The following is a 22,598-nucleotide window of genomic DNA, read 5'->3' on the forward strand; positions in this document are numbered from 1 at the left end:
CCAGGGGGCTGTTTTGCTACCTTGCTTGATTTGACGGTTTTTCAAGGGTGCTAATTCGTCAGCGCTGTGGGTGATCCATTGTGTGAGGTTGGTGGCAGCTAGGTTTGGGTCCGATGATTTGGCAGGAGGGTTTTGGTGAAGCGATGTGAAAAGCGGATTGGTGGTGATTTTGTTCCAGTTTCTGCGGGGGATTGGTTGTGGGTGGTTGTGGATTGTAGTCTTTTTGTAGTTGAAGTGAACGCAGCTGTGGTCCGTCCAATGGAGAGCTGTGGTGTGATTGAAGGTGATGTGCTTGCTGGATGTGAAGATTGGGTCGAGCGTGTGTCCGGCACAGTGGGTGGGGGTGTCAACAAGTTGTTTGAGTCCGAGATTGGCGAGGTTGTCCAGAAGGGTGGTGGTGTTGCTGTCTTTGTTCTTTTCCAGGTGGAAGTTGAAGTCTCCCAGAAGAATGTATTCCTCGGAGGGGAGGGCGTGTGGGCTGATGAAGTCAGTGATGTCATCGCTGAATTGTGTGCGGGGTCCTGGTGGCCTGTAGATGAGGGTGCCTCTGAGTGTGGTCTTGGGGTCGGTGTAGATCTGGAAGTGAAGGTGTTCGGCGGCTGCGAGGTTATCGTCGGAACTGGTGGTGATGCGGATGGTGTTCTTATGGACGATGGTGATGCCTCCTCCTGTTTGGTTGATGCAGTCCTTTCGGGTGATCTTGTAGCCGTCCGGGATGGCTATGGCGATGACGGGCGTTGATGAGGCGTTCATCCATGTTTCTGTAAGAAAGGCGACGTCCGGCGATGTAGTGTAGAGTAGGTTCCAAAGTTTGATGGCGTGTCTGTGGACCGAACGGGTGTTGAGCAGGATGCACTTCAGGTGGTTGGTGTCGGAGCTCTGTTTGGAGTTTGAGGATTTGGTGTGGGTCCGATGCAGTCGAACTTGCAGGAGTGGCAGGTGAAGGGACCATGGGTGTGTCCTGGGGCGGCTTGGTAGCAGTTTGGGAGTCGGCCGGGGTTAAGTGCTGAGAGCGTTGCGGCGTCGTATGTTATGCGGGTGGAGTGGGTTTTACGGGGACCAGGGGGTCTGGCGCTGGGCGCGGTCCAGGCGCGGACGGGCGTAGACAGGCTTACCTTTGGCGCACCTTCGGCGCGCATGGGGCACGTCCGCAACGCGTGAACGCTGCGCGCAAGTGCATCTGTCATAAGTGGATAGTGGGGGGGGGCGGAGCGAGGGAGGGTCAGCTGGGAGGCGGGAGCGGGGTGGAGAGACGGGCTGGAAGTCACAACAACAAAATGGCAGCAAAACAAACGCGAAGCAGGACGAGATTGGGGCACAAGCAGCAGTGTAGCAATGATGTGGGCAGAGGCACCGGCACAATCAGTCAGAAATTAATTAACAGGTAATGCAAAATTAGCACTAAAGCGCTACGATTTCAAGCAGGCACAAGTGTAAATACACGCTATGAAAATTATAAGCAGGCACAAGTGTAAATACACGCTATGAAAATTATAAGCGGTGAGAGCGGAGCCAAATCAGATAATGCCAGCAATGATCAGTAAAGCGCTACGACACCAGCAATGATCAGTAAAGCGCTACGAAACCAGGACAGCAGGGAGCGTGGGGAGCGACCGTTTCTGCACTTGTCAAGTATTTATAAATATCACTGACCTGAAGTTGACCTATTTGTGCGGTTATCTGACCGGGATGTAAGCCCACTTGGGTACAATGTGTGTTTATTATTTTTATGTGACAACCTGCGCTTTATATACAGCAACTATGTAGATACATTGACACATTGTTTGCATTAATGAAATGTTATTGATCTTTGTGTTATAACATTGGAAGTTATGCTCGGTCAGGGAACTGGTTAAATAGTGTGGTCTGGGTACTTACCCGAGTACTCATTACTCGTGCTCCTATGAGTACAGTTTCAGTTAGAATTGATTATAACTTGCGAGTTATGCATAAATACATTGCCAATTGATAGGTTTTAGTTTACATGGTTTTACTTCATATACATTTGGCTCACATGTCATTAACATGCTGGCTTTATATTTGAGTTACTGGTCTTCTATGTCCATGTCGGTGACATGATTGCCATGACAACCCTGTGTATATATTTACTTGTTCTAATGGCGCCAAGCTATGTGATCAAGGTGGTTCTTCCACCCACATGTGTCAGGAGCCTTCTGTTGTACTACTACTTCTACAATTGGGGAAGATGAATTGCCTATATATATATATACATATTCACATACACACACCTAGAGTGGAGGTGGTGTTGTATGTACATTTATCTTTTGAATATTATCTGAAAATGTGGCATGCCTTTGGTCCCAATAGACAAGCACTGGACGAAGGTGGAGATGCAAGGTGGGTTTGGTGGTGAAATAGATTGTGAGCGGTTGCAGGATGTAAGTCTACTGTAAAGTGCAGTGGGTAGTAGTGATTGGGCTGCAGGGTGTAGTTAGTGTGTAGCCTGAAGGCGGGGGTGTAGCATGAATGAATGGGATTAGGAGGGGTGTATGCAGTGGTTCAGGGTGCTGGGTGTACATGCCTATACTACAGGGATAGCATGGGGTAGGCTGTATTGTGGTTTGGGTGGTGTGGGTACAAATTGACATGTAGAATAGGGTGGAAATGGGGATGGTGTGGTGTGTAGAGTGATAGCTACAGAGCAGTGGTACCATGTGTAGGTTGTTGAGTAGTATGTAATCGATATGTGGGGTCGATGTGGGGTTCAGGTGCACCTCAGTGATGCAACTACACTAACAATATTTCCTCTAAATACTTTTCTTTAATCCGCACTCATACTTTAGATAATCTGGACTTTTTACTTTTTTTTTTATACAGGATCATTGCAGCATCCGTACGACGATGGGCACATTATTTTGCAGGCGTAGCATTTTAAAGAAACATTTGTTTACCACAACAATCCCTTTGCACAATGGATAACACACTGGTTTCGTTTTATCGACGACATCTTCTTTGTGTGGAGAGGATCGGAAGAGGAATTAAAAAAAATTCATATGTGGATAAACAATAGAATGCCATCAATTAAATTCAGTTTGGATCATTCCAGACACAAAATGCCATTTCTAGACGTGGAAGTGTACCCCTCCAGTGGAGGTTTAGTGACAACTTTGTACAAGAAACCCACGGATCGAAATAAAGCTCTACATTTCGGGAGTAACCACCCGCGAAGTCTGAGGGAGAACCTGCCTTATGGGCAGTACCTCCGCATCCGGCGCAATTGTACGGAGAAGGAAGAATATTTTCGACATGCGGAAAATCTCACTGTTAATCTCAAACAACGCGGATATCCCAAGAAATTGCTTAAAAAAATCAATGAAAAGAGCGTGGTGGACACCCAGAGAATGTCTACAGGAGAGAAGATCCAAAAAGGAAACTGAAAGAATGGTATTTGTATCCACCTTTTGCCCTGATTCCAATGCCCTGAAAAAAGTGGTCAAACAGAACTGGCATTTGCTGAAAAATTTGGATCCGTCCTTCCAGAATGAACCACTGTTTGCATTAAAAAAAAAACACAGCATTTCGAACCATCTGGTGAGGGCAGCCTTACCAGAAGCCAAAAATCCAGATTTACGTACCATGTTACGCTTGCCTCCATTCCAAGGTCACCATAAATGTGGCACTTGTTCTTGCTGTGATTCAACACAAGAAGGAAAAGTTTTCACACATAACCAAATGAATTGGAAACATGAAACTTTTTCCAACTGTAAAACTCGGTATGTGGTTTATGGAATCTTGTGTCCATGTAACTTATTATACATTGGTAAAACCAATCAGGAAGTACGTGTGAGGATACAGCAACACAGATCAAGAATAAAAAATAATGTCATCAGCGCTCCACTGGTAAACCACTGGAAAGAAAAAAATCATAAAGATACTGACTTGACATGGACAGTAATCTCAAAGGTCGAAAATGATGCAAGAGGTGGAAATTTAGATGCCAAACTAACCAAAAGAGAAGCAATGCTCATAGTAAAGTTTAACACAGCATTTACAGGATTGAACGAACTGTCAGAAATGTTCAAACTCTAAACATAATGACCACCCAGATGGAATCATCAATCTAACACCTTCTCAAACTCAACCACTTTGCTCTATGACTGTCTCATCTGGCTCTAGACTGCCGGCTATAGGGGCTAGCAACAATAACCCATGCCAATCTTCTGAGTAAAGTGCATTTGGAACAACATCCACCTACTGTGGCTCAGCAGCGAATCAGAAACAAGACAACTTGTCCCCCTCTAAGTAAGAAAGGAGGTTGCTTGTATAAAACAGCACGTTTACGTAGTGCTACCAACATAGAGAATCCAAAGAGACTCCGATGACGAGATACATCGTACACATTCTCGTAATAATCCACTAGCTGCCCCGAACATCGTCGATTAGGATTAAGAAACGATGTTTTATTAACACAATCCACTAGCATCTTATCTAATAAAGTTGAAATAATTCCAAAAAAACGGGAAAAAAAGTGTCTCTTGGCAGGGCCGTTTCTACCATTAGGCAGGACTAGGCCGCCACCTAGGGCGGCAAAAGGGGGAGGGCGGCAAAAAGCATGTTTGGGAAATCCCCGAATGGCTGGCCTTGGACCTCAAAAGGGGGTAAATACAGCACACTTTGGAGAACGACAATGCCCTTTTCCGGTGCCCCTGGAAGTTGCTATCCTCCTTTGCCTGAAGCGTTTATTTTACCCTAAGCATTTACTAATTGTATGTATCTTTCTGCAGACGGCATTTCTTTCAAATGCAGCCTGCAGTATGAAATCTAAAACATGTTATTAAGCAAATAAGCACCCCCTGATCCTGTTCAGTTGTGCAGGCCGGGGCCCTAGCAAATTGTCTTCAATTGCTGATAAGGGTACCCCATAAGAGCAGGCCTGCCATCAATCAGGCACCCTAATCAGCAATTAAAGGTAGGTTAGCCATTCTATTTGGAAAATGCGATAGGGGGAGAAAATCTGTCCAAGTATGGGCGCTTTTTTCACACATTACCAAAGATTGAAAGTTTTGATGGTATTTGGTAACTGGAGCAATAGAAGCTGCCACAGAGAGGGGGCCCTGCCTGCCCCGGACAGATGCGGCTTCAAGGCTGCTCAAACAAGGCAAAGAAAGCCAGAAGCCCCTCTGACGGACAACAAGCACTGACAAAGCCTGTGGGCCTGGCTTTGTGCTTACACTGAAATGTCCTTTGTGTTTAAAGCGAACCTGGAAAGGAGTCGTCTTTTTTATTTGTAACCTGGGGTTGCTATCTGCTGACCAAGAGACAATTTGTAAGGCCAGTTGTGAATTATTTTTAAAAATGGGCGTAGAGTACATAGCAAACCAAGAAGGATGAAGCAGGAGAGTCGCACGACGAGGCCAGTAGTGTGCAGAATAGATCTGCGGGCAGGAGCCACGTCACTGCTTTCGTACAGTCACTGACTAGTTGGTATTGCCATGTCAGTGCATTGCATGCACGTTTATCTCATGCCGAAATTTTGCCATTTTTCGGTCCTTCCTGGGACTACATTGTTGACCTCTGGGCTGCTATGGGCAACTGTCCACCTAAGTTCGACACCTCGGACTAGGATTTGCAGTGGGCAAGTATGAGCAAAATCAAGTGGGCCTGGTGTTCGCTATATCTACCTTTGGTGCCTACTTACCTAAGCGTTACAAGAAGGATAGCTACTTTCTTGCTAATTAGCTTTTTCCACCACAGTCTTGAGCAGAGGACCACATGAAATCTTCAGGTTCTCCTTTTGGGCGGGTCAATTAGGATATTTTTTTTAGGGTCAAAGTTCCCTTGATTGAAGGAGGACAAGATGGTGGCTGCTACTGTTTCCTGAGATGGGAGGGCAGGGGTTCGGGCGGGCCCATTTCGCTTTACTAGCTAAGTCCCAACCTCTCCCCTTCTTCCCAAGGATGGAGCTGTGCTGTAACGCGGCTCACTCGCCCATGAGAGAGGTATAGCTTCAAGACCCAGCCAGGCCATCAGCAAACGTGTGCTGAATCCAAGGCAGGTCTGTGTCCTCCCTTATCTCTCATCTCTAGTGCAGCTCAGTCCAATGCTGGCCTGTTTCTGATGCAGTATACCAAACAGGTTTATTTTCTAGAAATAAAAAAAAAAGTTGAGGGCAACGGCACCCCAAGTATTTCGTTAAAGCCATCCACAGGCCTGATTCCAAGACTCCCTAGTCTGGACTCCACCTCATGCCACTTTCTTCCTCCGCCCTACACTTCCCATCTCCTTATAATACTCTTGCAGGCTCTCTTTCAGCCCTCCCGCTCCCTTTGTCGCTGTTTCCACATTTTTCTCTTCCTCCTCTTTTCTCCCTTTCAGCCTTTCTCATTTCGATCTCTGGGTCAAAGTCTGAAAATGAAAGATAGGTCTTGGTGCCTAAAAAAGAAATGGTCCTCTGAAAGCAGTCTCTCTTCCATCTTTCCTCCAAAAATCACAGAATTCTTCCCACGAGGGATAAGTGGTCTCTAATGTACATGTCTCGGACAGAAACATTAGATGCTGCCATTGACTATATATAGTACAAGCTGGGCTTTTGGGTGACAGAGGCTTGCACATTTCTAATGTACAGTCGATTATTTTGTAACCACTGGACTAGTATTTGGCCTTCATGCTACACTTGGTTCGCATCAGAGCAAAACATGATTCTCTTGCTGCCTGTGCCACCAAAGTACACCAAATGTGTGTGTGTGTATCTGTCAGACTACTGTGCTATAACTCTGGACATCTGAGGATGGCTCTAAAGCACTCTCTTGTCCTCCTACCCAAGGAAAACATGAGCCATCGCTTTGTATATCTATCCTGCTAGTGTTTTAGTTGCAGTACATCTATTCTGTTACTGTATTTATTGCAGTACTTCTATTCCGTTCGGGTTTTTGTTGCAGTACATCTATTCCGTTAGTGTTTTTATTGCAGTACTTCTATTCCGTTCGGGTTTTTGTTGCAGTACATCTATTCCGTTAGTGTTTTTATTGCAGTACTTCTATTCCGTTCGGGTTTTTGTTGCAGTACATCTATTCCGTTAGTGTTTTTATTGCAGTACTTCTATTCCGTTCGGGTTTTTGTTGCAGTAGGGGGTAGTTTGAGTGTGCTGCAGGAATGTATAATGTCAAAAATAAAATCCAAACTTTGTTTTATAGAAGAATGATTGAAAACATATCTAGGCACTGTAAAAAAAAGAAATACATTTTGATGAAATGGGCCATTTTAAAATGGCATTGCGCCTAGCAGATCTGAGATGCATTCCAACACCTGTCCATTCTGAGCTGAGGCTCCTCAGCACATGGAATGTTGTTGTCCTTTGTGTCAAGCCTCAAGACTTTGACTGGAGCTTAGCGTCTGAAGTCAGACTAGGACCTGCAACCCTAGCCCACCTCGTCGCCTACATGGTATAAATGAAATATCATTTACATAGTTCACACATTACATGATCTCCTACCCCTACAGAAACAAGCGGTTGGGCAAGGCAGCCTCTTGGACTAATGCATTTTTATCGTAAGTCCGTGAAAAAGCTGCGGCAAATGATTCAACATAGTTAATCGAGCATTCTCTCTTCCAAGGTCTATAAAATAAGGACCATTGACTAATGCTGCTGGATAGTAGTATTGTCTCCTGTTTATTGTGCTTTGAAGTCTGTAGAGGGTGCCATGGTCTTCATTGAGAGTGAAGGTGTCAGATGTTTACCCATGGGCCGCATAAGATGCTGTGATTGTGGGGCACCCACATAACTGTATGCTGTCATGCCGGCGTAAGCTAGTCTATATAACTAATGCATTAATTCTTCTAGCCTGGATGACAGGGGGAGAGAGTGATGGTAGTACAAGGGAGGGGGAGGCATTTTTCAATTCTCGCCTAGGGTGGCAAAACACCTAGAAACGGCCCTGTCTCTTGGACTACAAAGATCATCGGAACTACACTTCCCAAGATCCTATGCGGACCAGGAAGTGAATGCAAACAGACGAGCATTCGGACGCCGGGAGACCAGGACACTGCTTCTAAAAAGTAAGGAGACCTTGTCGCTCAACGCACACGCGCTTGTTCTAAAACTCGAAGATTTCCATGGACATCTTAAACAGACGCTGGTCTAATACAAACTTTCCTGTTTGTTCACGGAACTCAAAACCAAGAAAACCGACAATAGGCGATACAACGCGCCTGACTCGCCCATTTAGGTAAGCGCTAGCTTGCAATCCAAACGCGTAGCAACAAAAAGGTTTACATTAGAGCACCAACGAGCTAATGAAATCACGTCATTGCCCCCCTCTCTCTTTTTTAGAAACGGCGAGCCAGGCAGTCAAATAACAGATTAGAAGAATCTTACAAGTAAGTGGGTATGGAGGTTGAATGTTGACTAACGTGGTGAGGAATCGGTCTTAAGTAGTGCAATCTTTCCCTGATTTTGGTTTCCTGGATTTTTTTGCAGACGTGTGTTTCAAGAACAACTCCAACCATTCTCTGATGAGTGCGAGGTAGGTGAGGAAACTTGTAGTTTTGGGTACAGGCAGCACAGCAGTAGCTATCCTAGAATTCTAAACAAACTCTGTTCTTTCATTACAGATATTGGTCCTGATGAGAACTCCGAAATAACGAGAGTTTGAAACGCGTAGACCTGTTTTTGTTATCAAGCCAAACTTAATGATTTAATAATTAAGACAAATACAAACTGCATATATACATTTGTGCTGTAAAAATATTGGCTTGCTGTTGAGAATATTGCAATTCCAACATTTTGTGAATCATTTATGTTTTGTTGTGGGTGTTTGTATTGGTTCGAGTGATGAATGAATGTGGATTGAATGGTGAATAAAATGTAATTTTTTGTAAATACAAGTTGTGAATTTTTGATACAAATCAAATTTTGTTGTGTACACCAGATTTTAAAATTTGTACAAATAATTGAAAAAAAGTAATCACCAAAATAGAAGTGATCAACTGAAACTTAAAAAGAATAAAAAGAATAAAAATTAAAATCAATAAACATACTGTCTTATCCGTATGTTTTGACCAAATAATTGTCTCATTTAGAATTAGCGACATTGGCATTTTTTTCTGTTTATTATTAGCTTGTGGCAAGCTGTGTCATTGGGAGCCCAGACCCAGTGGTATTGTTCTAAATACTACAGGGATAGCATGGGGTAGGCTGTATTGTGGTTTGGGTGGTGTGGGTACAAATTGGCATGTAGAATAGGGTGGAAATGGGGATGGTGTGGTGTGTAGAGTGATAGCTACAGAGCAGTGGTACCATGTGCAGGTTGTTGAGTAGTATGTAATCGATATGTGGGGTCGATGTGGGGTTCAGGTGCACCTCAGTGACGCAACTACACTAACAGTCTTTCCTCTAAATACTTTTCCTTAATCCGCACTCATACTTTAGATAATCTGGACATTTTTTCTTTTTTTTTTTTTTTTTTTACAGGATCATTGCAGCATCCGTACGACGATGGGCACATTATTTTGCAGGGCGTAGCATGTGCAATGTACTGTGAATCTTACCCTGTGCCCCACTCCTTCAATACAAAGTCACCGGCTTTCCCTTACAAGGTTAAAGCACCAGTACGCAAAAAAAGATAAGATGGAAAACTGTTGGAAAGAATGAAAGTAATATCCCCTGTAATCAGGAGCGTTGGTGCCATCCTTTCACAGAGATTAGTGAACAAAGCATTAGTGCAGCAGGGGCGGGGGCCGATGCTTAGGGCCAAGGGGGGCTCACGACATCCAATATGACGGCTGTGACTACCCTCCTGGAGACAGGGAGCACATTCTCATTGCTTGTTTTAGGATGCTCCGTGCGCCGCTCCTACAAGCCATTGGGGAAATGTTTTCCCAAAATGTATCCTTATTTCATAAACTCGTGACGGTAATGAAGAAATTCTTCGGCCAGACCCATAAACTGTAACCTGTTATAAGAGCCCGGGAATGTCCTTATTCAGCATCAACGAAGTTTAACATAAAAACACCCACGGCTCATTAGCGCTGCATGGCCTGTGGGTAGTTAACGTTTAAAGGGAAGTTCCTTAAAAAGGCTGACTGCGGCTGTACTTTGGTAATACGTGATCCGATAAAGTGACTTGCAATTAATGACCTGATTGCAGCAGAAGGGCAGCAGGTGCCAGACACTTGTCAACAATGCTTAATTTGTAGGTGTGCCGGGGCCCAAAGTTTGGCACAGAAGCAGACAGGTGGAGCTATGGAATGTCAGGGTGCCCAATGCCAAGTCTATCTAGTCTTGAATCCACCTCAAGCCTGTTTACTCCACCACTGTCCACTCCCTGCCCTATTATCTCACTCTGTGGGTTCTTTTTCATCCCTGCTTTCTCCATTTGTCATGGTGTCCTCTCTTTCTCCTTTTTTTCCTCCTTGTGTGTTTTTCACTCTCTTGAACAAAACTTTATGAGGAAAATTAAGTATTGGGCCCCAAAATGAGTGTTGATGGGCCTCACCTATAAACTCAGTACTGCTTCTCGCCCACTTTGCAGGGATCCATTCCATGCTCCTCTTTGGGAAACAGGGACTTTCAATGTCAATAAGATGGTGGGGGCATATGTGGCACCAGGGATCCTGTTACATGTTACAGAGGGCACCATTACTGCCTGGTTTCCCCCTTCAAGTGGAATGTAATCACACATCTGCGGCCTGAAAGAGCAAATGACATGCTTTTAGCCTGTGGAATAAGTGAGTGGACATGTAGGGATTTTTACAGGTGCAGTTCGGCACGGCGTGGGATTTCCATGGGACACTGGTAGGATCCCACCCCTCATAAATTGCAATCACCCCTTAGATTCTAATCTCTATGCTGATCATTTCCTTCATGGACTGTGGCTCCTCCTTCTTACCGGGGCTCCCTGCTTACTCCATTGCTATCCCTTCAGACCACCTTCAATGCCTCCATCAAAACCCTCTTATGTCTCCCTCACCACACCTTCTCATCGCCTCTCATGCCTCCTCACTGGCCTTCTCTCCAGCACCCCATCCTGTTCCTTTTTCTACCATTGTAATGTACAAATACATCCACAAATATGCTCCTCTCTATCTCTACTCTCTTGCTTATCTACCTGTTCCCACAAAGCTTCTTTCATCCTCTTCTAGGATCTTGCCAGCAATGTGCGCTTGCCGGACGGTTATAGGGTACCATTCCCCAAGATAATACCAGGAGATTGCATTGGGTACCACGCAACGCCACAATTATTGATTGTGAATTCAATTTAACAGGTTTCGGATTTTACCTGGCTGGACTTTGTTTTTGCATATACTACACCCAATGACAGAACCACCGTGCTTATATTGAGCTGGTGGTATCCGATGCTCGGCACCGGCACTTAATTGTCAGCACCTGCGCTTGTGACAACCTAAAACAAGGTGGCACTGTGTAGATAATTTAGAGATGACCACAACAACAGTTAATTATTAATGCTATATTCATTAAAAGTGAATATTACCTCCCGCCCAAGCCATTGTTCTAACTTTGGGGGCCTGAAATATTCTGAATTGTCACACTTATAGAGTGTGATGGTTAGTCGTTGTGCTGTTACTGTCATTGGCAGCACAGCAGGGCAAGGTGTGGTGTAAGCTGCCGTGGCTTGACAAGAGCGCTGGAACTTCTGTTTTTTACAAATTAAGCATTGCAGAGCCCTGAGGGTTATGTGCCCGACTGATAAAACAATTGTCTGGAAACATATATATGTGCAATGTATGAGGAAAAATTAAATGCTTCCCTCCTGTTTCGGTATTTTCTTTTGGAAAATAAAAAAAAGAAAACTGTTTGGTGCAGGGCTTGGTCATCTTGGCGGAGCTCAGCACCAAGCACCAAAATTCATGGACGGGAACCGCCATGACGCAGTTCCTGGCAATGCTTCATAAATGGCCACCTGGTTGGCAGTCATTTATAAATCTGGGGGGCGGTCGTTCCACCAGGGTGATGGAGTAATGTACTCTGTCGCCCTAGCAGAACATCGAGCCACCCGTTAGGACTTAAATCAGTCCCTGTGTCTTACTGTCTGTTAATTATTCCACCATTAATCTCCCCTCCAGTTTTTTTATCCGCCACTTGTAGTCTGCCTGTCCATCAACCTGTTGTGAATCTACACATGCATGTACCAATCCAAACTCATTGACCTTCAGTTGTGATTCTACTCACCGTTTGAACTCGTTCCGATCTCCGGCCTGCATGAGCGCCACAATGGTGTTGGTCACGGAGGTGCCGATGTTGGAGCCCATGATGATAGGGATGGCAGATCGCACTTCAAGCACTGGGCGGGCGGAAAGAGTGAGAGGAGTTTGGCATGAAGCAGTATGATGCATGGACAGCAAACACTTGGAGCAGGAATCGCGTAACTGGATTAGGATAGCCAACATGGAAAGCGGGAAGGTCACAATGGGTGAAAGAGAGCAAACAAGGGATACTGAGGCATCGAGACAGCAAGCATGGTACTGTGGGGTACGGCTCCATGGTGAGCACATATGGTGAGCTGGCATCGATTCAGGCAGAGACAGTGGACATCGCACAATGTGGCATTTGGATCAATCTTTCAGGAACAGGGACACCACAAAGAGGCAAGATGAGTGGTCATGGAATTGCTGGCATGATTTGAAGGATATGGAGGTCAAGAATATCAAAAGAGGGAGCAGCCAAGAAGAAGAATTCTTGTAAGCAGGCATGAAAAACAGGCATAGGAAGAAGTACATGATTAGGAAGGTATATGATAAGAAGTCAGAGCATGATAAGGATCGGAGAGCAGGTATGCTTAATTTCAGACCCACCCCGTCTTTTTCTCCTGATATTCCACAAATAGACTGCGTAAGTTAATCGCCAGTTGATGTTCAACAATGGATGTTTCCAATTTCCACCTGAGATACCTGTTCCAAACTAATTTATTTTAACGTTATCTGAATATCCACCCACTGCTTAATGGTTTAGATTATGTATAATTATGAAACCTCCAATTAAACTATATGTTCATGTGTATCCAGTCACCTCTTGTTTTAATGCATTACTATAGCTCATGGTATAGGTATCTCATTTGATCACAATTTACAGCACATAAATATGGTCATGTAGTGCGTTCATTAAACCACAGCTTGTGTTTTCTTAGTAATCAATTTTCTCAAAGTTTCTGTGATATTACAAGTTAGTTAACATCTCTCTACGCTAGTTTAGATCGAAGGAGTGTAACTATATGGTATGCTGTACTTTGCAAAGCATGTAATGGATGTACATTCTAATAAACAGTTTTACTAATTCTTCTGGAGAAGTGTGGCTCAGGGGTTAGAGGCGGCAGACCTGGAAGCTGAGATCGGTTCTGGACCAGGGTTCAATTCCCCACCTCGGCGGGTCTTGGGCTCAAAAATTCCACGGACTCGATAATTCTTGCTCCGGTGCCTACTCGACTCACGGGATCACACTCTGCGACTCTGGGCAATAGCTTGCTTAATCTCCACTACGGCCCCTCGCGGCGGGATGCCTGGCTTTCACCTTGTGGATACCCTGCCGGGGTTATCTCACAGGGGAATACCAGGACAGGTTCCCAAAGCAAGCGCCGCGATACCCCTTTGGGGTGATACGTGCGCTATATAAGTAACCACGTTTACGTTTACGTTCTAAAAGATGAACTATTTTCTTGTTTTATTCACGACAACAAGAAAGTGGATGTTATACTCTGTGAAACCCATACTGGCTAAACTGATGAATTACACAGCTTTGGCAGTTATCCCTAAAGTAAAATTGATCAATGGAAATTCGGCCCAATAATTGTTTATTAATGTATATCATAAGCTGAGCTTCTACCCTACGCCTAGCCAGCAGCAGGGCCACGTCAACAAATCTACGGTGAGAGGCAGGTACGTCCTTAGAGAAGCCAAGTAACATCACTAAGGGGTCAAACGCCACCCCATCCTCCGCCATAACCTGCAGAGCGTCATGAACCTGAGTCCAGTACTCCAATACCCCCGCACAGCTCCAAGCCAAATGCATAAAGTCAGCGCCTTCCGCCCGACACCTAGCACACCTGTCATCCTCCGCCAAATGGAACCGTAGTTTCCTCGCCGGGGTATAATAGTACCTCTGAACAAACTTATAATGGATGATTTTAAGGCGACAACTAGAAGAAACATTGGCCGTGAGCCCGCAACAGTATGTCCACTGCTCGTCTGTAATAGGAGCACCCAATTCGGCAACCCACTGCTCGCGCACCCGATTGGCCGGGACCGATCGCTGTCGGCGAATAGCCCCGTATAATTTCGACACCAGGTGTCGCCCATCTGAAACCAACAGCACGTGTAGGGGGAGGGTAACCCCAGGCTCCGAAGGGTAGTCCGGTAGCAGAGCACGCATGCCCTGCCGCAGGCGGACAAAGTAGAACAGGTCCAGAGGGGAGCAAGCAGCCGCACCGAAGAAGTGAGCCTGCGTACGGAAGGCACCTTCATGAAACAAGTCGCCCCACGTGAGGATACCCAGCCGCTTGCACATTCGCTGAAACCCCGTTTCCAACAACAGCGACAGATCCGGATGATAAGCCAGAGGCAAGGCCGGCGAGTAGAGAAAGGAAACGCCTAGCAAATGAGCCACCCGCTTCCAAGCATCCACCGTGCACGTCACCGTGGTGCGAGGCGTTTCCACATCGGACACCTTGCCCAGAACCATCCCCTCAAGTGGGAGCGGGTGGGCGACCCAATGCTCAGCAGCAATCTGGGGCATGAACGGCGTGGGGCGCATCCAGTGATAAGCATAATGCGCCTGAGCGCTGAGATAATAAAGTTCAAAGTCAGGGACGTCGAATTCGCCATCAGCATAGGGCAACGTAAGGGTGGCCCAGGCCACCCGTGGCTGCTTGCCCCCCCCAGAACAACCGCAGGAGCTCGGAGCGAAGTCTACGAAAGAAATAAGCACCAGGATGATATGGGAGGTTTTGAAAGAGATAAAGAAAGCGGGGCAGAACGACCATCTTGATAAGAGACGCCCTACCGGCCATGGAGAGAGGCAAAGACATCCACCTGGTGACATCATCCACCAGTTTAGTAATGGCCACCCCATAGTTAAGCCGAACCGCGTCTTCCCTGTCCAAGGATATGACAATACCGAGATATCGCAACTCCGAGTCACACCATTCCAGAGGGTAGTCAAGGGGAAACCTGGCCACCGCAGCAGTGAGGGGGAAAAATTGAGATTTCCGCCAGTTGATATGAACCCCGGAGACACCTCCAAAAGCGACCAGCTCCCGCAGGAGCGAATTAAGGTTGTTCTCAGGGTCCTTGACATAGAGTGTGACATCATCGGCGTATAAAGAAATGCCGACCTGTCGCTGAAGACAATTAAAGGCGCTCTGCTGATGAAACTGACGAATCCTACAGGCTAGCGGCTCAATGGCGATAGCAAACAAGAGGGGCGAGAGGGGGCAACCCTGTCGGGTCCCTCTCGTGAGAGGGAACGAGGGGGATAGCACCCCATTCACCACTACCCTCGCCATTGGATCAGTATATAAAAGCTTAACCCAAGAGATGAAAATCCTGGGGAAGCCCATCCGACAAAGAACATCAATAAGGTAGCCCCACTCAACAGAGTCAAACGCCTTAGTGGCATCAAGAAAGATAGCGGCAACCGGGACAGCGGGATCAATGGTCGACACAAGCGAAAACAAAGTGCGAAGATTGTGAGAGGTAGCACGGCCGGGCACAAAGCCCGACTGATCAGGCAACACGATAACGGGCATGAGTTCGGCTAGTCTCACCGCCAAAACCTTCGCGAGAATTTTAACATCGCAGTTGAGCAATGAGAGGGGCCTGTAGGAGCCCACATCCAGCGGATCCTTACCTGGCTTGAGCAGCGACGTTATGGCGACCTCCCGCATGGAGCCCGGTAGGCGTCCCTCCTCGAGAGACTCCTCAAACACCTCACGGAGCACAGGGGCCATGGTGTCCACATAACACTTATAAAATTCAGCAGGAAGGCCATCCAGCCCGGCGGCCTTCCCATTAGAAAGAGACATGATGGCATTCCTGACCTCCTCCACCTCTAGGGGCCTGCCTAAGAACTCCCGATGACCATCCGATAACCAACAAAGCGCCAACTCATCGAGGAAGCCGCCGTATCGAGTCTCTCCCGTCTGCTGTGTCGTGTAAAGGTGTGCATAGTGATCAATAAAAGTGCGCTGAATCTCCGAAGTGTCTCGACAGCGAGTGCCATCCGGAGACACCAATTCCAACACGTCCGACCCATGCCTTGGATGCCTAGTAAGGGCAGCGAGGACCTTACCGGGCCGTTCCCCCTCGCAGTATCGCCTCGACGTCCAGTACTTCCCCCTATGCTTAGCCTCTCGAGCAGCCTCCTCCTCGTACTCGGAGAGCTTAGTGCGGAACTGCGACAGAAGAGCGGGGTCCGAATCAACCTGCATCCTGCGCTCCAAGTCTCGCAAATCAGCCTCCAAGCTCTCGAGGGTCCGAACAATCAGACGGAGTACTCCGCAACTTTTAGAAATAGTGACACCCCGGATCGTAACCTTGAATGCCTCCCAAATGACCTCAATGCTGTCCACAGAGCCCTTGTTCCTAGGGAAGAACACCTCCACCTCCACACCGAGTTCCTCCTTGAACACCGGGTCAAGCAAAGCAGTCGGAAACAAACGCCAAGGTGGGCGCGGCCTATGCAGCCCGGGGACAGATAAAACAACCTTCACCGGACAGTGATCAGAATACGTCCGAGCCAAATGTGTAGCCTCCCTTAGGCCAGCCATCAACCCTCTAGAGAGAAACACATAGTCCAGTCTCGCCCATGAGCGAGCATGTGTGGTGTAATGAGTGCCCTCCTTGGTGGCAGGGTGGGTGTACCTCCAGCTGTCAACCAACCCAGCCTCCTCCACTATCCCCCGCAGCACTTCTCTAGCTTGTACATTGTACTGAGGGCTACCCTCCGATCTATCCAACTGGGCCTGAAATGCAAAATTAAAGTCACCCCCCCACACAATGTGAGTAGCATCCACAGCAAGGACATGACCCCATAGAGTGACAAAAAAGATTGGCGTATCAACATTAGGAGCATAGCAATTAACAAACAGTACAGTGTTCTGCCCAAGCCAGCCCCACAGCAGCACATATCGCCCCTCAGGGTCCCCCACAGATCCAAGTTCCTGAAATGCGAGCGATCTTTTTACAAAGATGACAACCCCACGAGCATAAGAAGAATAGGAAGCAAACCCCCTGGCCGCAGCCCACCTCCCACCAAAAGTGGGGGAGGGAGCGGGGCGCAGATGCGTCTCCTGGAGAAAAGCAACATGAATAGCATGCCTGTCCAAATACTGGATCACACTACGACACTTCCTGGCATCATTAAGGCCCCGTACATTCCAGGACAAAATCGAGATCTGGTCTACAACAGCAGTCGACATCACACAGATTCAGGGCCCCACGGGACCCAATAGACAAATATAGGGCATCCAACTACCAGCAACAGCCAGCAATAGGTCCACGCCCCAGGGCACGGACAGGCTCCCACATACACTCCACACATTTCCCAGTCATCTCCGAACCAACCAAACAATAACACAACAACTCCCCCCCAACCAACCCATCCATGCAGCAAGCACACAGGACAGACTGCGCGCCGCACGCCGCCAGGCCATCCCACACGGCCCACAACTCGCACACATGCTACGCTTGCAGAATGCGCCCCGTCACGTGGCAGCCTAAAATGGCGGCCGCTGCACTCGGGCCCAAAATGGACGGTAACACGGTCCCCAGGACCAGTCCCGCCAGATAGAAAAGTGGAACAGCCTGGATAGCGGGCGCCACAACATTTCCGTGCACTCAAGCAACAGCAGCAGCTCCCATAGCGAACCAGAAGTCCCGGGCAAACAGGCACGAACAGCTTCATTCCCACCCCATCCACCCACCTGACACCACCCCAACTATCAGGCCACGCATTCCCCCCCCCCCCCCCCCCCCGTCCCCCGACACACATCCAGTCAACCAACAGAGGACTAGAATCCGAACCAAAGGTAAACATGGGGCACACCCTCCGGGGAACCTTCCAGAGGTGCACGACGCCACTCCCTCACGCCACGCCAGTGTCCGCGCCAACAAGTATCAGGCGGCCCCAGGCGCAGCGCGGGGGGGTGGGTGCCCAGAGCGCAACACCAAAGAGCACCATCCTGCGGTGCCATACCGACCCCCCAAAAATAAGTAGCAAAACACACTCATTCAGCACAACACAGACATGACCCACGCATCAGCAAAAAACAACAACGGACGATAGCTAGGCCACAAATACGGAGAAGGAAGACAGCAGGACTCAATACAAAAAAATATACGTCCACAGTACTCCAAAAAACGGGAAGAAGATAGACAAGGTCCAAAGTCACCAGAATCAGGCGACCTCCTCCTCAGCCGCCGAATGTTCACCCTCCGGATCTCGATCGTCACCCCGATCCGCAGCAGCCCGCTCGCGCTGGAGGCGCTTCGCAAAGTCCTCAGCATGCTGTGGGTTGGTGAAGAAATGTTGTTTAGCCTGATGCGTCACTCTAAGTTTAGCCGGATAAAGCAAGGCGTAGTCCACTTGGAGGTCCCAAAGCTTCCTTTTCACCCCCAAGAATTTCCGACGCTGGTCCTGCACCATCGGCGTGAAGTCGGGGTACATGGTGAAAGACACCCCTTCGAAGGAGAGAGCCCTGTTAGTGCGGGCAGCCTGAAGAGCAGCGTCTCGATCACGATAATTCAAAAGGCGCGCTATGATGGGACGCGGTGCAGCCCCAGAGGCCGGACGAGGTCCCAAAGTCCGATGTGCTCTCTCAACAATGAACTGGGACGAGAAAACTTCCGTCCCAATGGCGCCCACCAGTAGCCTCTCCACATAAGTCTCCATTTTGCCCACATTCGTGGACTCCGGGTTACCTACAATGCGCACGTTGTTGCGCCTACTCCTCGCTTCCAACTCTTCGTTCTTAGCGGCAATGACACGCAAGATATTGTCCATTCTCGCCAGTTGGGTGGTATGGGTGGCCGCCGTGTCATCATGGTCCGAAATGCGCTGTTCCGCCGCCGTCAAGCGCTCCTCATGCACGTCCAATTTCTGAACGACCGCATCCATGCGCGACGATATCTTGTCCACTTTGTCCACTATAGTGGCGAACCCCTGCCTCATCTCCTGCATCATTTGGGCAAAGTCCGGTGGTGGTGGGTGCGGGACACTTTCAGCGACATTCGGGGGGGGGGACCGCGAAGTCCCAGCTTCCTGGAGCAAACGCGTCCCACGCCTAGCCCCTCCAGAGTCAAAGGACAATTTGGACTGTTTAGTGTCCGGCTTCCCCATATCGGTGGTGCAGTGGGGGATCGAGGCAAATAGGAGACAGGATAGAGGTCGGACAAGGGACCCGGCCAAGTAGAAAGCAGCTCGAGTCGTGGGGGCACGAGCAGGCCAGCACGCCCCGCCACTCCCAACGACGAGAAATGGCCGTCTTCACTTCCAGCCCAAGGGGGCAAACTCTCAGAATCAAAGTAGAAGATCCGTTGCGCCTCCGTACGCAATGATATCTGGGCAGGCAGATGGGATAGCCGATAGATAAGTCCGACAAAAAGGAAGAGCCAAGCGTCACGCCCGACCAGCGAACAGGCCTAGCGGAGAAGGGCGGAGCTAGGCCTACACCCCACGTGCAGAGCCCCGGACTGGCATGAACAGTGATGCCGGGCAAGAGGGCATCAGACCTCCAGAGCGCGAGTCGGAGAAACTTGGGATCCACATAACTTCGGCCAGCAACCTTCGAATGGCTCAGGAGTTGGACCGTGGGTGGACAGCCGATATCCCAACCGATCCGTGGGGTCAGTTCAGGTCGCAGCGATGGTAATCAGGATACCTAGGCGGATAATAACTCCGGGCAGCGGGAGCCTCACAACAGTGCGGCCATTCCGCAGTGCGCCCTCTAGCGCCCCCCACATATATTTTTTTTAATCAAATTGAGGGCCCTTTTCTGTACATCAGTGTGTGGTCTTATATTATTGCTTGAAACTGCTGATACAGGAGAGTTTATGGTTCCCGATGCCACTATTTCTAATTCAGTAAATATCATGCTGGTGGTTGTGATTGTGGCTACAGAACCCTCAGGAGAGGGAACTCCTAGTGCACTGGAATGCTCGTATGAGCACAAATGTCCAATATCAGCTTTGGTTATGGTGCACCTTAGTGCATTAAGTGAGGACATTGCGGTCCTAAGCATGTACCTCGGAACACCCACTATTACCTACACAAAACTAAGTTGATACACCCGGATCAGGGAGGGCAAAATACTACTTGTACATTATGGACAACTATTAATACAGCCCTTGTAAGTTCTTGAACGGACGAGTCTGCTGCTGGTTAATCAGTGTCAGATAAGGAATCAAGCAATTCCTGCAGGTTCTTGTGACCCTTCTTGTAGGTGACGTGATAGGGCTAGTGAAAGTGGGTGGGAGAAATTAGGTAAAAATTGATTGTTTCTTAAGCAATAACCTTATTACATTTGGGCTGGAAGATGTTCTGCTCACTAAATATCATGCGACCCACCTGGAGCTGTGAATGTCACAGAGTTATCTACCTCACCGAGTCACTGGAAGTAGAAGTGCCTACTGTGACAAATAATACCTGAGTAGCAGAAGTCAGGTTGAAGGTTCTCGGAATTGTAGGACACATCAGGGGCTGTATTACAGAAAGTGCCACTTGGCACAAAGGGCGTGTGCACTCATTTTGTGCACCCTGGTGCACTTAGGTGTTATAGAAGGGGCCGCAGACACTTGTGCAGTCCCTCCTGTAATACTGACAGTGCTGGCGCACATGTAGTGCTGTCGCTATTGTGAGAGGATGTTATCTCATTTAAAATGGATTGGCCCCATGCAAATGAGGGAGTCACTCTGATTCTGTGCCCACGCCATAATCCAGATGCGGGCGCAGAGGCAAACATTCCCTTATGGGGCGCACTGAAAGTACACCACAAAAAGGTGGCACACAGTGCGCCCCCTGAGAGGAATCCCTCTTGAGGGATATAGGAGGGGTCCCATGGAACCCCTCATTGGACTCCCCAGACATCCTCCTGCAGGCAGGTGTATTCACTCATTCCACCCGCATGCAAGGGGACCTGTAAAGCCTCTTGAAAGTGTGGGCGGGTTGCTGACTGCGAAATACGGAAAAGCTTTTAACTAGCTGCTCTGTATTTCACTTGAAGTGCCGCCGCAGGGCAGCGCGAGTTCGCGGCTCGCTGGGGGCAGAACATTCTTCTTTCCATGTTTGTGGTTGGCGCACCTGTTTAAAGGTGGGCCGTGGCACAAACAGGGAAATTGAGTCCTTCAATTAATATGGGCCATGGTCTGCTGTGCTCTGCGGAGAGTGCAAAGGGAAGCCTGCATATATATTAATGGGAAAGCTGCCCACTGCATTTCTTCTGGGATGGAAATTGTGTGCAGTGTGTTTTCCACTCCTAAACCTTGGGTCAAACAGAGCTTGGTACAGAGTACCACAGGACCCTTCCCTCCATCACTTCCACTTCGAAATTTGAATGAACTTCACTAGTATCTTTCTGGATGTCTAAAGTCGGGGACTAAGCTTGAAGAACCTGCCAAGCCCTGCAGCTATGTCTTTCTGTTCCATGCAACTGTCCCTGTGTACCCACAGAGAAACTGACTTAGAGAACCCAAAATCATTGGGCATTTATTGGGGGGTTATGAAGCCATCCTCCCCCAAATGCAGTTAAGCTTCCCCAGGAAGAGAGGTGAGTTTGACTGTTGATCACGCTTCCCTACTCCAACATTTGCTTTCTTGTGACTATGTGTATACCCTCCTGCCCCCTCAGCATTCTCTGTCCGATATAACTTGCGCCCAGGCCCAAGCCAAACTCTGTACTAGGTACCACACAAAGTGTAACACAGTTGTATTTTGGGGGCCCCCTAATTACACAGGGCTGTGTGCAATGGTACATCCCTCACATCTCCTCTGTGCATGCCGGATACAAAGCTCATCTAAAGAAGGTCCTTTGAGTTCTTTTGTCTATTTAGGGTCAAACCAGTATATGATGCTTTACGAGTCTTAACCGTCCCCTCTATATCAGAAATGCAAAGGACTTCACTGATGACACAAGTTTTTGACCCTTTATTAAAGAGGGCATATGAGAGAACCCTGGCAAGCCCCAATGTGTGCTCATACTTTAAAATTAAATACCCAAGACCTCTAGTGCACATGGTTGGTTAACTGCACCAAGACCACCATTGGTGGTGAAGCCAGCATTTCTTGACCGTGACAGGTAGAGTTCAAGACACTGGTCAAGGATTGCCTCGGTGTCCCATGGACAACATTAAAACTCTAACCTCAACTTGGGGGTATCAAGTTATCAGGACTTTAATGTACTGTTACTCTTCTTTAGTTAACATGCACCCAATTTATTGGAACACTAGTTTATTTTTCAACATAACGCCTTAAGGAGAGAAGAGTTTGAGTGGAAGATGTGTAGTGAGTTCCCAAGGAATACTTTACAACACCAACGTCTGAGTATTCTCTGATCTTAGGTACACATCTGTATATCCATACGTTGACGTATTTCTGCACTCCATACAGGTCCACCTCTGTCAATGGCACTGGAATG

General features: G+C 47.9%; 1 protein-coding gene across 1 annotated transcript in view; it reads right to left on the bottom strand.

Annotated features, from left to right (window-relative positions):
* Window positions 1-22,598, bottom strand: part of SLC34A1 (solute carrier family 34 member 1) — a 168,859-nt gene that overhangs the window by 109,597 nt on the left and 36,664 nt on the right. The window contains exon 7 of the mRNA XM_086931802.1: window positions 12,149-12,260. Coding sequence (XP_086787928.1) covers window positions 12,149-12,260 — 112 coding nt within the window. The remainder of the gene's footprint in view (window positions 1-12,148; window positions 12,261-22,598) is intronic.

This window comes from Lissotriton vulgaris, chromosome 7 (assembly GCF_964263255.1).
Source record: "Lissotriton vulgaris chromosome 7, aLisVul1.2, whole genome shotgun sequence".
NCBI classification, from domain to species: Eukaryota; Metazoa; Chordata; class Amphibia; order Caudata; family Salamandridae; genus Lissotriton; species Lissotriton vulgaris.